The sequence below is a fragment of the Artemia sp. Qi Xiang Cuo genome, chromosome 5 (assembly GCF_049724085.1).
Source record: "Artemia sp. Qi Xiang Cuo chromosome 5, ASM4972408v1, whole genome shotgun sequence".
NCBI lineage: Eukaryota > Metazoa > Arthropoda > Branchiopoda > Anostraca > Artemiidae > Artemia > Artemia sp. Qi Xiang Cuo.
The window spans coordinates 73872098-73887019 of NC_142798.1; the positions used below are offsets into that span (position 1 = coordinate 73872098).

The 14922-nt window shown below is 39.3% G+C and overlaps 1 protein-coding gene across 1 annotated transcript in view; it reads right to left on the minus strand.

Annotated features, from left to right (window-relative positions):
- Positions 1-5303: 5303 nt before the first annotated feature.
- Positions 5304-14922, minus strand: part of LOC148952506 (alkylglycerol monooxygenase-like) — a 185282-nt gene continuing 175663 nt past the window's right edge. Inside the window, exons 6-7 of the mRNA XM_089089215.1 lie at positions 13386-13537; positions 5304-5474 (exon numbers count right to left, since the gene is read on the minus strand). Of these exons, the coding sequence (XP_088945341.1) occupies positions 5304-5474; positions 13386-13537 (323 nt within the window). The remainder of the gene's footprint in view (positions 5475-13385; positions 13538-14922) is intronic.

Here is a 14922-nt window from a genome sequence, read left to right on the forward strand (position 1 = left end):
CCCCAATATTGAGCTGGTGGATTTCCACCATTCAGGCTGGTGGACTAAGACCCCAATTCTGAGCTAGTGAATTTCCACCGTTCAGGCTGGTGGACTGGGACCCTAATACTGAGCTGGTGGACTAAGACCCTAATTTTGCAACTCTTGCATTTCATGACAGAAATTCAAAATGAACAAGCCTGAAATAGCAAACTAGTCATCCCAAACTATTGGTTTCAGACAACAAACATCAATGATGGACTAAGAATCCTAGCTCTGAAAAGTTCAAATAGCAAACTAAACATCTCAAATCGTAATTTTCTGACAACACACACCTATGAAAGGCTATGAAACCTAGCTAATAAAAGCCGGAAATAGCAAATTAACCATCTCAAATCACAAGTTTCAGACAGCACTCACCTATGAACGGCTAAGAAATCCAGCTCGGAAAAGTCAAAAAATAGCAACCCCCACATCCCAAATCATAGGTTTCAGACAACACATACCTATGAAAGACTAAGAAATCTAGCTTAGAAAAGCCCGAAATAGTAATTTACATATCCCAAATCCTAGGTTTCAGACAACACTCACCTAAGAACGGCTAAGAAACCTAGCTCAGAAAAGTCAAAAATAGCAAACTAGTCATCCCAAACTATAGGTTTCAGAAAACAAACACCTATGAAAGGCTAAGAAATTCAGCTCAGAAAAGTCAAAAGTAGCAATCCACCCATCCCAAATCATAGGTTTCAGACAACACACACCTATGAAAGACTAAGGAATCCCACTCAGAAAAGCCCGAAATAGTAATTTACATATCCCAAATCATAGGTTTCAGACATCATTCACCTATGAAAGACTAAGAAACCTTAGCTCAGAAAAGCCTGAAATAGCGAAACTACTCATCCCAAACTAGAAGTTTCAGACAACAAACGCCTATGACGGACTAATAATCATAGCTATGAAAAGTTCAAATAGCAAACTACACACCCCAAATCATAAGTTTCAGACAACACACACCTATGAACGGCTAAGAAATCTAGCTCAGAAAAGACAAAAATAGCAAACCACTCATCCCAATCATAGGTTTCATTCAACACACACCTATGAAAGGCTAATAAATCCATCTAAGAAAATCCAAAAATAGCAAACTACGTATCCCAAATCATATGTTTCAGTCAAAACACACAAACGAAAGACTAAGAAACATAGCTCAGAAAAGTCAAAAATAGCAAACTACTCATCCCAAACTATAGGTTTCAGACAACATTCACCTACGAAATACTAGAAAACCTTAGCTCAGAAAAGCCTTAAATAGAAAAATAAACATCACAAATCATAATTTTATGACAACACATTCCTCTGAAAGGCTAAGAAACATATCTCATAAAAGTCTGAAATAGCAAACTACACATCCCAAATCATAGGTTTCAGTCATCACACACCTATGAAAGACTAAGAAATCCAACTCAGAAAAGCCCGAAATAGTAATTTACATATCCCAAATCATAAGTTTCAGACAGCATTCACCTACGAAATACTAAGAAACCTTAGCTCAGAAAAGTCTGAAATAGCCAACTACTCATCCCAAACTCGAAGTTTCAGACAACAAACACCTATGAGTGACTAAGAATCCTAGCTATGAAAAGTCCAAAAAGCAAACTATACCTCCCAAATCATAATTTTCTGAAAGGACACACCTATGAAAGGCTAAGAAATCTAGCTCAGAAAAGTCAAAAATAGCAAATTAACCATCCCAAATCATAGGTTTCAGTCAACACACACCTACGAATGGCTAAGAAATCCAGCTCAGAAAAGTCAAAAAATAGAAACAAACACACCCCACATCATAGGATTCAGACACAACACACCTACGAAAGACTAAGAAATCCGGTTATGAAAAGTCAGAAAAGGAAATTACATAGCCCAAATCATAGGTTTCAGACATCACGCGCCTATGAAAGACTAAGAAATCTAACTCAGAAAAGCCCGAAATAGTAATTTACATATCCCAAATCATAAGTTTCAGACAGCATTCACCTACGAAATACTAAGAAACCTTAGCTCAGAAAAGTCTGAAATAGCCAACTACTCATCCCAAACTCGAAGTTTCAGACAACAAACACCTATGAGTGACTAAGAATCCTAGCTCTGAAAAGTCCAAAAAGCAAACTATACCTCCCAAATCATAATTTTCTGAAAGGACACACCTATGAAAGGCTAAGAAATCTAGCTCAGAAAAGTCAAAAATAGCAAATTAACCATCCCAAATCATAGGTTTCAGTCAACACACACCTACGAATGGCTAAGAAATCCTGCTCAGAAAATTAAAAAAATAGCAACCCACACATCCCAAATCATAGGTTTCAGACACCACACACCGACGACAGACTAAGAAATCCGGTTATGAAAAGTCAGAAATAGCAAATTACATATCCCAAATCATAGGTTTCAGACAACACTCACCTGTGTGTGTGTGTGTGTGTGTGTGTGTGTGTGTGTGTGTGTGTGTGTGTGTGTGTCTGTATTGTTGTGTGTGTTAGTGTTTTTTTGTGTGTGTGTGTTTGTTTTGGTTTGTGTGTGTGTTTGTGTGTGTATGTGTGTGTATGTGTGTGTGTGTGTGTATGTGTGTGTGTGTGTGTGTGTATGTGTGTATGTGTTTATATGTATTTGTGTATGTGTCTAAGTTTTTTTGTATATTAGTGAGAGTGTTTCTGTTTTTGAGAGTTTGTGTGTGGGTGTTTGTGTGTTGTTGTGTGAGTTGGTGTGTGTGTGTGTGTGTGTGTGTGTGTGTGTGTGTGTGTGTGTGTGTGTGTGTGTGTGTGTGTGTGTGTGTGTGTGTGTGTGTGTGTGTGTGTGTGTGTGTGTGTGTGTGTGTGTGTGTGTGTGTGTGTGTGTGTGTGTGTGTGTGTGTGTGTGTGTGTGTGTGTGTGTGTGTGTGTGTGTGTGTGTGTGTGTGTGTGTGTGTGTGTGTGTGTGTGTGTGTGTGTGTGTGTGTGTGTGTGTGTGTGTGTGTGTGTGTGTGTGTGTGTGTGTGTGTGTGTGTGTGTGTGTGTGTGTGTGTGTGTGTGTGTGTGTGTGTGTGTGTGTGTGTGTGTGTGTGTGTGTGTGTGTGTGTGTGTGTGTGTGTGTGTGTGTGTGTGTGTGTGTGTGTGTGTGTGTGTGTGTGTGTGTGTGTGTGTGTGTGTGTGTGTGTGTGTGTGTGTGTGTGTGTGTGTGTGTGTGTGTGTGTGTGTGTGTGTGTGTGTGTGTGTGTGTGTGTGTGTGTGTGTGTGTGTGTGTGTGTGTGTGTGTGTGTGTGTGTGTGTGTGTGTGTGTGTGTGTGTGTGTGTGTGTGTGTGTGTGTGTGTGTGTGTGTGTGTGTGTGTGTGTGTGTGTGTGTGTGTGTGTGTGTGTGTGTGTGTGTGTGTGTGTGTGTGTGTGTGTGTGTGTGTGTGTGTGTGTGTGTGTGTGTGTGTGTGTGTGTGTGTGTGTGTGTGTGTGTGTGTGTGTGTGTGTGTGTGTGTGTGTGTGTGTGTGTGTGTGTGTGTGTGTGTGTGTGTGTGTGTGTGTGTGTGTGTGTGTGTGTGTGTGTGTGTGTGTGTGTGTGTGTGTGTGTGTGTGTGTGTGTGTGTGTGTGTGTGTGTGTGTGTGTGTGTGTGTGTGTGTGTGTGTGTGTGTGTGTGTGTGTGTGTGTGTGTGTGTGTGTGTGTGTGTGTGTGTGTGTGTGTGTGTGTGTGTGTGTGTGTGTGTGTGTGTGTGTGTGTGTGTGTGTGTGTGTGTGTGTGTGTGTGTGTGTGTGTGTTGTGTGTGTGTGTGTGTGTGTGTGTGTGTGTGTGTGTGTGTGTGTGTGTGTGTGTGTGTGTGTGTGTGTGTGTGTGTGTGTGTGTGTGTGTGTGTGTGTGTGTGTGTGTGTGTGTGTGTGTGTGTGTGTGTGTGTGTGTGTGTGTGTGTGTGTGTGTGTGTGTGTGTGTGTGTGTGTGTGTGTGTGTATCCCGGCGGCGCTTCTCTGGTTCGGGGGACCTTTGGGGGCCGGGGGAGGGCCTTTGGGGCACAGGGAGGGTCTTTGGGCACAGGGAGGGCCTTTGGGGGCCTGGGGGATATTTGGGGACCGGTGGAGGGCCTTTGGGACCCCGTTGGTCCTTTGGGAGCTCGATGGGCCTTTGGGGGGCCCGGGGATGGCCAGTGGGGGCCGGGGTGGGCCTTTGGGGCACAGGGAGGGCCTTTGGGTGCCTGGGGGACATTTGGGGACCGGTGGAGGGCCTTTGGGACCCCGTTGGTCCTTTGGGAGCCCGGGGAACCTTTGAGGACCAGGGGAGGGCCTTTGGGGGTCCGGAGGGGCAGTTGGGGGCCGGTGGAGAGCCTTTGGGACCCCGTTGGTCCTTTGGGAGCTCGATGGGCCTTTGGGGGGCCCGGGGATGGTCTTTGGGGGTCTGGGTGGGCCTTTGGGGGCGCCGGTGGCCCTTTGGGAGCTTGGGGGGCCTTTGAGGGTCCGGGGGAACAGTTGGAGGCCTGGGGAACATTTGGGGACCGGTGGAGGGCCTTTGGGAGCTTGGGGGGCTTTTGAGGACCGGGGGCTTCCTTCGGGGTCGGGGTACTCATAACATTGCCTAGAGCAACAACAACAAATACTATTTCTGGACACCATGATATTCACGAACGATTACGCAATCAATTTCTCGGAAATTCACTTCCCCCTCGAGTCCTAGATCAATAACATTGCTCCCGTTAGAATTCAATGCGCATGTGCAACCTTTGTTCCGGAGTTATTACACATAGAAACATCAAATAAATCGACCTTGGAAAAAGAGGTCATTGACCCCATTACGTAATCATTCTCCCTAGGGAGGCTATGCCCATATATGGGGTGCAAAAAAAGTTGTAGGTGGCAGCAGGGGTGCGTGACACGAGTCAATATGGCCCTTCTACTGATAAGAAAGAGAAAAAAACTTAAAAAAAACTTTATCGCATGCTGACCAATAATAGGCATTGCGCAAGCTTCACTGCCTTCGACCAGAAGTGCAATGCGGGGTTGGGGGCAAATCATTCGGCGCCTCCCGTGTTTTCCCCCAGATTTCTCCATGTACGGATTAAGAGCTGGGCCTATTATGACTGAGCCTAAAAAGTCATGCGACTGACCCCCGTTCTAAACCGAATAACCAGCAGCACCAGGACTCGAACCCCTGTTCTCAGGATTTCAAGTCCAGTGCGCTAACTACTCGGCTAGGACGGAAAAGAGAGATAATCCTTAAAAATAAAAACACTGAAAGAAGATGAAACTGCATAGAAATTTTAAATATTACCAAAAGATGGTATCACGTAAATTAAACGAATTGATAGATGTTGTTTTAAAGTTTATTAAAGAATATAGAAAATAGTTTTACATCAGGACAAGTAGAAAGATCTCCAGTCCATTTGGTTCCTTTACTCCATCCAGGTCCTTTAAAGATCACCGAAAACTTATCTGACCAGCTGTCTGTTTGTAATACCTTATCAAAAATTGCTTTGTAGTAAAACACCTGAAAAAGTAAATACATTTTCAATTAGGTTACCGGAGGAAAATAGAGTAACCAAATCTGTGCTTAGAAACTGTAATAACAAGAAGTGTTCAAATACTTTAAAGTAAATCCAGTAGCTTATTCCAATCAAACATTTTAAATACTAAAAACACACACTCATGGACAAAAAAGACTAAACATTACGCACAGATGACATTGTCAATTTTCAATGTCAATGTCCTTGTCAAACACCTTAAAGTAACAAGGATATCAGAATGAAAACATGTTTTGCTTCTTGGACCCATTTTAAGTCTATCCATACCTGAAACCGTGATTTTCTAGGAGTTTTCTTTTGGTTGTTGCAAAATAATGAAATTTTTACGGCAGTATTCCATTTTTTTGTCAGTGTTTCCACGGTCACCCGTTAAACTAAATAAGCAAAGCTAATTACTACTTAAATTGACAAATCTTATTGTCAGCAAAAATTCAAGCATTAACGTTTTGTTGATTTCCAAAGACAACTGAACCGTCAAATAAAAGCTAACACTTGCTGAATTTTCGGCAAGCTTTCTTTTTGTTTGAATTTGGACAAGCAACAGAAATGTTTCACAGTTTTACAGCTTTATCGTAGTATTACATTCAAAGAAAATTTAGACAGGCTAGTGGTAGCTATTATCCTAGTTAAAGAAAAGTTAACTTACTACTAGACCTACTACCAAAAACTGCATAATGGGTATTTAAGTATCCGCTCAACCAGTTCAAAAAATCAATTAGTTAACAATTAACGGTCTAATTTTGACGATGCTTTTTTATCTGTAACGACTCAAGCATTTTAAGTCGGTTGATTTCCAAACACAACTACACCTTCAAATGTAAGGAGGCCTCATTTTTGTGTAAATTTCGTAATTCGATTTCAGTAAAAGTCGGAATCCTCTTTGCTCCAAGAGGTCAGAAGTAAACCGACTATTTCAAATTAGCTTAAATGTGAAAATACCTTCTCTTTGTATACCAAGTCGTAAATATTGAAAAAACATGTTTTTGTTTGAGTATCGAACGACATTTTGAACCCATAATAAATAGCTGAAGACCCAATCTAAACCAGTTTCGTATAAAACCAAGTGGAATGTCCTAAAGTTTTACGACATTTCAAGCTTTAGAATCAAGGCAAAAAAATACTGGAAACAAATAATTTTTAATAGAAATTTTGGGGATTGGCTAAAATTTCAAGAAGGAACTGCACAAAAAACTAGTCTTGAGCGAATGGCAGTTAAGTACGAAAAACAGGGCTAAGCAAATAAAATAAAGATCACTAACAAAAATTAAAAGTAGTCTTGCCTCTGGAGCTAGGAAATGAGTAAGTTAACTTTTCTTTAACTAGGATAATAGCTACCATTAGCCTGTCTAAATTTTCTTTGAATGTAATACTTAGATAAAGTTGTGAAACTGTGAAACATATCTGTTGCTTGGTCCAAGGGATCCTATTTGAATTAAATTAACAATTAAATCTTTGAGCCCCTTTGGACCTAATTTTAGTTAGAGCGATATTTTCCCTTTGAAAAGTTGCCAATTGATTTATTAAGGGTTTGAGCATTACTGATAGTTGGAGGTAACCCTGGGATCCATTCTGATTAATTAAGAGATACGTGATCTAATTGAAATTAATTAGATTACAAGAAGGGACAGAGAATACCCTCGTAAATAACTTAAGATTTATGTTAGATTTTTATTCTACTTGGTGGTTGGTTTCATAGTTCCGTCTGTATATTTCCGTTTAGTTAAGGCTGGGTCCGTCTAAATAAAGGAAAACATTATTAAAGGAAAAAATAATCTAAGATTAATTAAGGATAAGAACCCCAATGAGGTTCTTCCCGGAAATATAAACTTTGTGGAATAAGCTTCGAATAGCCTAAGGTTAGATGGAAAATCCTAAAACAAGGAGTAAAAGCTATAAGATCTTTTGTGTCTCCCCTTTTCCAACCTAGTGTCTCTTGGAACTTAAGCACAGTGTTAAAACAGATCTCACACCAAGAAAGTGGAATTCCCTAGACTCAAGTTTGCGTACCCCTCTACTTGGTACCTTCTAACGTTATACCACACTCCGAATCCAAGAGAAAACCCCTACAATTTACTTGTCCTTTACCTATACAATCCTTTTCCGGCTGTAGATACAAATGGTGGTCTTGATGTCATACAGATAGACTAAGAAGAAGGGAGTAATATCGGACAGAGAGAGAGTGTAAGATCTTTCTAGTCGAGGGAACTTCAATCCAAGATTTTTTCCTAATGAAGTTGGGGATTTGCTCGAGATCCAAGGGACCCTAAGTCCCTTTTACAACAAATAATTGTAAAATACCTTGTCTTGGGTTACTCAGAAATTTTTAACCAATTTATTTGATTATTCCGATTTTGCCCACTTTCAAACCCTTTGATTGATCTTCTTCAAGTACCTTACAGAATCAAATAAAAATCGTAACATTGGTGCTTCCATTTCTAACCAAATTAACAGAGTTCATCTAATTTGATAATTTAGACCTAAGGAATCTAACACAATAGAACTAAGCCTTAGCCTAATTAGCCAAGTGTAATATATTCAATTAGAATTTCAGTTGCCTAAAACTAAGATAATCCCTTTTTTCGGTGAACGACACGTGGACAATAGAAGACAGACAGACACATACACAATATAAGACTATTCAACTTTAAAGAGAGCCATTGGAAGAATATAATAGTTCAACAATTTATATCATTTTACATAAAATGTTCAATTTGATATTGTTAATACTTTCCAAGACTGTTCAAGACGCATATAGTTTTCAGTAAAGCGCCGATGACGCAGTAGGTTTTAGACTCTTACAGTGAGAGAAGGAGATCATACCCAAACTCTTGTTTGTGGTGATTTTTGTTTGTTCTAAGCTTAATTTGCATATTCAATTTAAGTTTCACTAATTTTAAGATTTATTTATTAATTTACATTAATATCTATTGTTTGTTTGTTTGCATTGATTGTTTATTTAATTTCTGTTCGTTTTAAGTTTCATTTGTACTTCAGTAGGAAAAAAAAATTTTCGCCTTAAGCTTGATTTTCATATTCAATCTAAGCGTTACTCGCTTTAAGATCTATTTATTCATTTATATCATTACTTGTATGTTTTAACTATGATTGTTTATTTAATTTCTGTTCGTTTTGCGTTTCATTTATTCTTTAATAGTAATTTCTGGTCGTTTTGAGTTTGAATTTTAAAAGGTATTTGTATCTGCTTAGCTTGATTAAGTATTTGTATCTGCTGAGGGGACTAGATTAAGCTTCGGTCTCTTTAAAAGTGAACCAGAACTTTCTATTTTCAATCAAATGAGCCCTCTCTGAAGTTTATACGAGTATCCCTTCTATAAAAAACATATAAATCCCCAGAGTATAACTTACAACGCCTGTCACTGGGCCCTGGGAGGTTGTGTCGACCCTGGAGTTTCAATATCTAATGGTTGAACTATTTTTAACAAAATAGTCACCTGAAATTTTTATCGGATGGGTTTATCCATCCAATACGCCCAAAGGCGTGGAGTACGGGAGGGGCTAGTTGCCCTCCGATCTTTTTCACTCTGAGGAAATGAACTATAACTTTTAATTTCCATTCAAATGAACCCTCTCTGAAGTTTATACGAGTATACTTTCCATAAGAACCATATATGCCCCCAGATCAATACTTACAACACCTGCCCCGGCCCTGGGACTTGGGGGGGGGGGGGGGTTGTTTCGACACAGGTGTTTTTCTTATCTGACCTTTGAACTATTTTTAGCAAAATGACCGTACGTAAAGCAATTTTGTTACATGATCTTTGAAGTATTTTTAACAAAATGGCTACCTCAAATTTTTTATCAGATGTATTTGGGGGAAAAGGGCTTGGGGGGCAGTTGCCCTGTGATCACTTTTGACTTTTAAAAAGGGCTGGATTTCAATATCCAATCAAATAGCCCTCTCTGAAGTTTATACGAGCATCCCTTTCATACGAACAATATATGCCCCAGGGCATAACTTACAACGCCTGCCCCCGGGCCCTGGGGGGTTGTGACGACAAATGAGTTTTTGTTATATGACTTTTGAGAAATTTTTAACTTAATGCCTATCTCAAAATTTTTATTGGATGCAATTGGGGAAAAGGGGTGTGGGGGACTAGTTGCCCTCCAATATCTTTTGACTCGAAAAAACTTCACTAGAACTTTCAATTTCCAATCAAATGAGCCATCTCTGAATTTTTTACGAGCATCCATTGAATAAGAAGTTATGCCCAAGGGCATAACTTACAAAACCTGCCCTCGGGCCATGGGGGGGGGGCTGTGTTGACCCCTGAGTTTTCTTTATATGGTCTTTGAACTATTTTAGAAAAGCTATCTCAATGTTCTAATCGGATGGGCTTGCGGAGAAAATGGCGTGGAGGGGGGGGGGCTAGGTGCCCTCCAATCACTTTTGACTCTTAAAAATTGAATTAGAAATTTCAATTTCCAATCAAACGATACCTCTTTGAAGTTAATACGAGCATCTCTTCCATAAGACCCATATTTGCCCCCAGGGCAACGCCTGCCACCGGGCCTTGGTGGGTTGTGTCAACACCGGAAGTTTTGTTATATGATCTTTGAACTATTTTTAATAAAATAGCTTTCTTAAAAATTTTATTGGATCTATTTGGGAAAACAGAGTTTAGGGGGGAGGGGGAAGCTGGTTACCCTCCAACATCTTTTGACGCTTAAAAAGTGAACTAGAAATTTCAATTTCCAATCAAATGAGCCCTTTCTGAAGTTTATACGACAATGTTGTCTATACAAAACCTTATATGCCCATAGGATATAACTTACAACCCTTGCCCTGAGGGCTGGGGGGGAAATGTCATCCTCAAAGACCTAATAGCCAGAACTAAAAACTACGTTTAATAAAATAGCTGTCTCAAAATTTCGATTGGATGTGTTTGGGAAAAAGGTGGGCGTGAGAGGGGGGTTAGTTGCCCTCAAATCACTTTCGATTATTAAAAAGGGACTAGCCCTTTGAATTTCCAATCGAATGAGCCTTTTTTGAAGTTTAGACGACACCGCCTTCTATAAAAACCTTATATATCCCCAGGGTATAACCTGAAACCCCTGCCTTGAGGGTTTTGGGGCAGTGTCCTTCTCAAAAACATATTTTCTATCTGAAAATCAACTGCGCTAAACAAAATGCGCTAAACAATATCTAAAAATTTTGATTGGATGTGTTTGGGGAAATGATGGGCGTGGGGGGGGGGGGTCTAGTTGCCCTCCAATTACTTTCGACTAATAAAAAGGGCACTAGTCCTTTGAATTTACAATTGAATTAGCCTTTTTTGAAGTCTCTATGACAACACCTTCCATAAAAATCTTATATGTCCCCAGGACATAACTTAAAACCCTTGCCCTAAGGGTTGTGGGGGTGTGTCCTCCTCAAAAAATATTTTCCAACTGGAAATCAACTACGCTGAACAAATTGGCTATCTCAAAATTTTGATTGGATGTGTTTGGAGGAATGATGGGCGGGGGAGGGGGGCTAGTTGCGCTCCAATCACTTTAGACTATTAAAAAGGGTACTATCCCTTTGAATGTCTCATCGAATGTATCTGTTTTTAAGTTTCTATGAAAACACCTTCTATAAAACCTTATATGTCCCTAGGGCATAGCTTACAAACCTTGCCCTGAGTGTTGTGTGGGATTGTCCTCCTCAAAAATATATTTGCTATCTGTAAATCAACTACGCTGAACAAATTAGCAATCTCAAAATATTTTGATTGGATGTGTTTGTGGAAATGATGGGCGTGGGGGGGGGGGCTAGTTGCCCTCCAATCCCTTTCGACTATTAAAAAAGGCACTATCCCTTTGAATTTTCAATCTACAGAGCCTTTTTTGAAGTTTCTTTGACAACGCCTTCTATAAAAACCTTATATGCCCCCAGGATATAACTTAAAACCCTTGCCCTGAGGGTTGTGGGGGAGAGTCCTCCTCAAAAACATATTTTCTATCTGGAAATAAACTACGCTGAAAAAAATGGCTATCTCAAAATTTTGTTTGGATGTGTTTCGGGAAATGATGGGTTTGGGGGGGGGGCTAGCTGCCCTCCAATTACTTTTGACTATTAAAAAGGGCACTAGCCCTTTGAATTTTCAGTCGAATGAGCATGTTTTGAAGTTTCTACGACAACGCCTTCTATAAAAAACTTATATGCCCCCAGGGCATAACTTAAAACCCTTGCCCTGAGGGTTGTGGGGGAGTGTCCTCCTCAAAAACATATTTTCTATCTGGAAATCAACTACGCCTAACAAAATGGCTATCTCAAAATTTTGATTGGATGTGTTTGGGGAAATGATGGGCCTGGGGGGGGGGGGCTAGGGGCCCTCCAATAATTTTCGACTATTAAAAAGGGCACTAGAACTCTCGATTTCCAATCGAATGAGCCCTTTTGAAGTTTCTACGACAACGCCTTCTATAAAAACCCTTTATCCCTCCAGGGCATAACTTAAAACCCTTGCACTGAGGGTTGTGGGCGAGTGTCCTCCTCAAAAACATATTTTCTATCTGTAAATCAACTACGCTGAACAAAATGGCTATCTCAAAATTTTGATTGGATGTGTTTGGGGAGATGATGGGCTTGGGGGGGCTAGTTGCCCTCCAATCACTTTAAACTATTAAAAAGGGCACTATCCCTTTGAATTTTCAGTCGAATGAGCCTTTTTTGGAGTTTCTACGACAATGACTACTATAAGAAACTCATATGCCCCAGGGCATATCTTAAAACCTTTACCCAGAAGGTTTTGGGGGAGTGTCCTCATCAAAAATATATTTTCTATCTGGAAATCAACTACGCTGAACAAAATGGCTATCTCAAAATTTTGATTGGATGTGTTCGGGGAAATGATGGGTTTGGCAGGGGTGGCTAGTTGCCCTCCAATCACTTTCAACTATCAAAAAGGGCAATAGTCCTTAGAATTTCCAATCGAATGAGCCTGTTTTGAAGTTTCTACGACAACACCTTCTATAAAAACCTTATATGCCCCCAGGGCATAACTCAAAACTCTTGCCCTGATGGTTTTAGGGGAGTGTTCTCCTCAAAAATATATTTTCTATCAGGAAATCAACTACGTTGAACAAAAGGGCTATCTCAAAATTTTGATTGGATGTGTTTGGGGGAATGATGGGCGTTGGGGGGAGGGGGGCTAGTTGCTCTCCAATCATTTTCGACTATTAAAAAGGCACTAGAACTCTCGATTTCCAATCGAATGAGCCCCCTTTGAAGTTACTGCGATGGCCCCTTCCGTATGAAGTGCCTCTGGGAAAAAATAAATAAATAATAAAACATTGGAGCCTTATGGCCTTTACTATAGGCAACTCTACAGCGTTGCCTCTGATATGTCTTTCCATACTAAAGTCTTTTCGAAGATATTTGATTATTGAAGGAAGTCCGATTTCTAACACCAATTGTCTACTAAGCTTCAAACTTTCGATTTTCTTTTTTAAGGTTTTTAATTGTTATAATCTCTTGTTAAAATATATACAAAAATTTTGGCAGTTACATAGGTTTTTCCACATAAGTGTGACAACGTCATTGCAATACTGAAGTATATATAAAAATGACGTCACTGACATGAATTTTTTTTTCCAAAATTAAGGCTCTTAACGAATTTTCTCAAATTTCTGACTTATCTAGATCGTTTTTCTAGGCGAGAATATCCCAGGATATAAATTTTCCCGAAAAAGCATGGAGCCATTTTCGAGGAAAAATAGATATACAATATACAATTATTGCTTGTTTACAAAGATAGTATATATACATATTTAAAATGAGCATCTATGCATATATTTTAGGGACTAGGAAACAAATATATTACTTTTCACAAAAATAAGTCCAAGACAATATAACAACCATTATATTCACTTACTTGATTATGCAAGGGGTTGAAAGATTCAATCGGAGTTACAAGCCCGTATATTGGTTTTTCCTCTTGTCGTTCAGCTTCAAATGTATCAAAAATCCTATCCCAGATAATCAGCACTCCAGCATAGTTTTTATCCAAACAATATTTATTTGCTCCTGAAAAACAAAGGAAAATTGTAAACTAGAAGTGATGTCAAGACTTAAGGAACGGTAATTATGATTGAATAGTCAAATCCTCTCGAATGCTATTTGAGTTTTTCCAGAAAATACTTCTGGAGAAGTGGGAAGAGACTTTCTTCTTCTAAAGGTTTTTTACCTTTGCAAGGCTTTTCTTAAAAGCCGGTGTAGCTTAAAACAGTCATTATTTATTTTGAGAACATCAAATTCTTCTGTTCAAATTTCATGAAAATAACTATCATCATTGTCTATTCAATAGTTTTGACTTAGACAAAAGCGATGTGTCGCCCAGATTTTTTCTTATTGGTAAAAAACAAATTTAATTAGACAAGCACCGATATTATATAATTCTAATGAAAATTCCTTAACATTATCACAGCCTGAACGATAGTATAGAATAGTAAAGAGTAAAGCGTCTATCATTGTTATTTTTATTCTTTTTCAGATTTATGTCTGTTCTTGATCTGTGAAGAGCATCAAAGTCATGTTTTCCTTTTGTTATTTTTTCAAACTGATTATCATTACAGCAAATGGATATCAGAATAAATTTCTCCAGTAAACGGACAAGCCCGCAAAAGTATCTCCAGAGACTTCCAAAAAAAAGGATTTTTTTCTATTTTTGGTAAAAAACAGAAATCATAGAAATCAAATAGAAATCAATAGAAATCAAATCGACACATTTTGACTTCAGGACACAGTTCCACTAAGGATGACCCCCTATCAGGGGCATAGTTTCGTCAAAATTCTGGGGGTGAGGGGCAAAGCAGGAGCCAATTTCCCCCAAGTCAAGTGAAAACGACCAAGTGAAAAATAAAAAAATTAGCCATATAGTACCATAAAGACAAAGGTATACCACCTAAAGAAAACTGATCTTTTTCTGTGAATACTTGAAATGTGTAGACCTATCTTAGTTTTGACAAGATTTTCAAAGACACTAAATGCCAGCTTGAAGGGCAAACTGGGGTCTGGAGGGTCGCAATTGCAGCCCCCTGCACTACAGTAGTTTTGTTCCGAATGTTGCAGAATGGTACATTTTTGTCTTCTTTCATGTGGTACCCAAGTCCTACATATACTTGCGGAAAGTTCACTGAATAAATTTTCCCAGTGTCTGAAGCATACACATGTAGGTAGATCAATTCCTCCCTTGATTAAAGCTCAAAAGTCTATCCCCATTGAATTGGTAAGGGGTCAGGTTAGGTGCTCTCATCATCTGAATGTTAGATCTAGACAAAATTCTGGGGTTTGATTTTACTCCATGCCCTTGTTTATTGCAACTGAGGGAGGTCAAATAATTTTGTGATATATTCTGTCAACATTGGGATCAACCTTTGATTGCAAAGAGGGATAATATCTTAGTGTTTTTG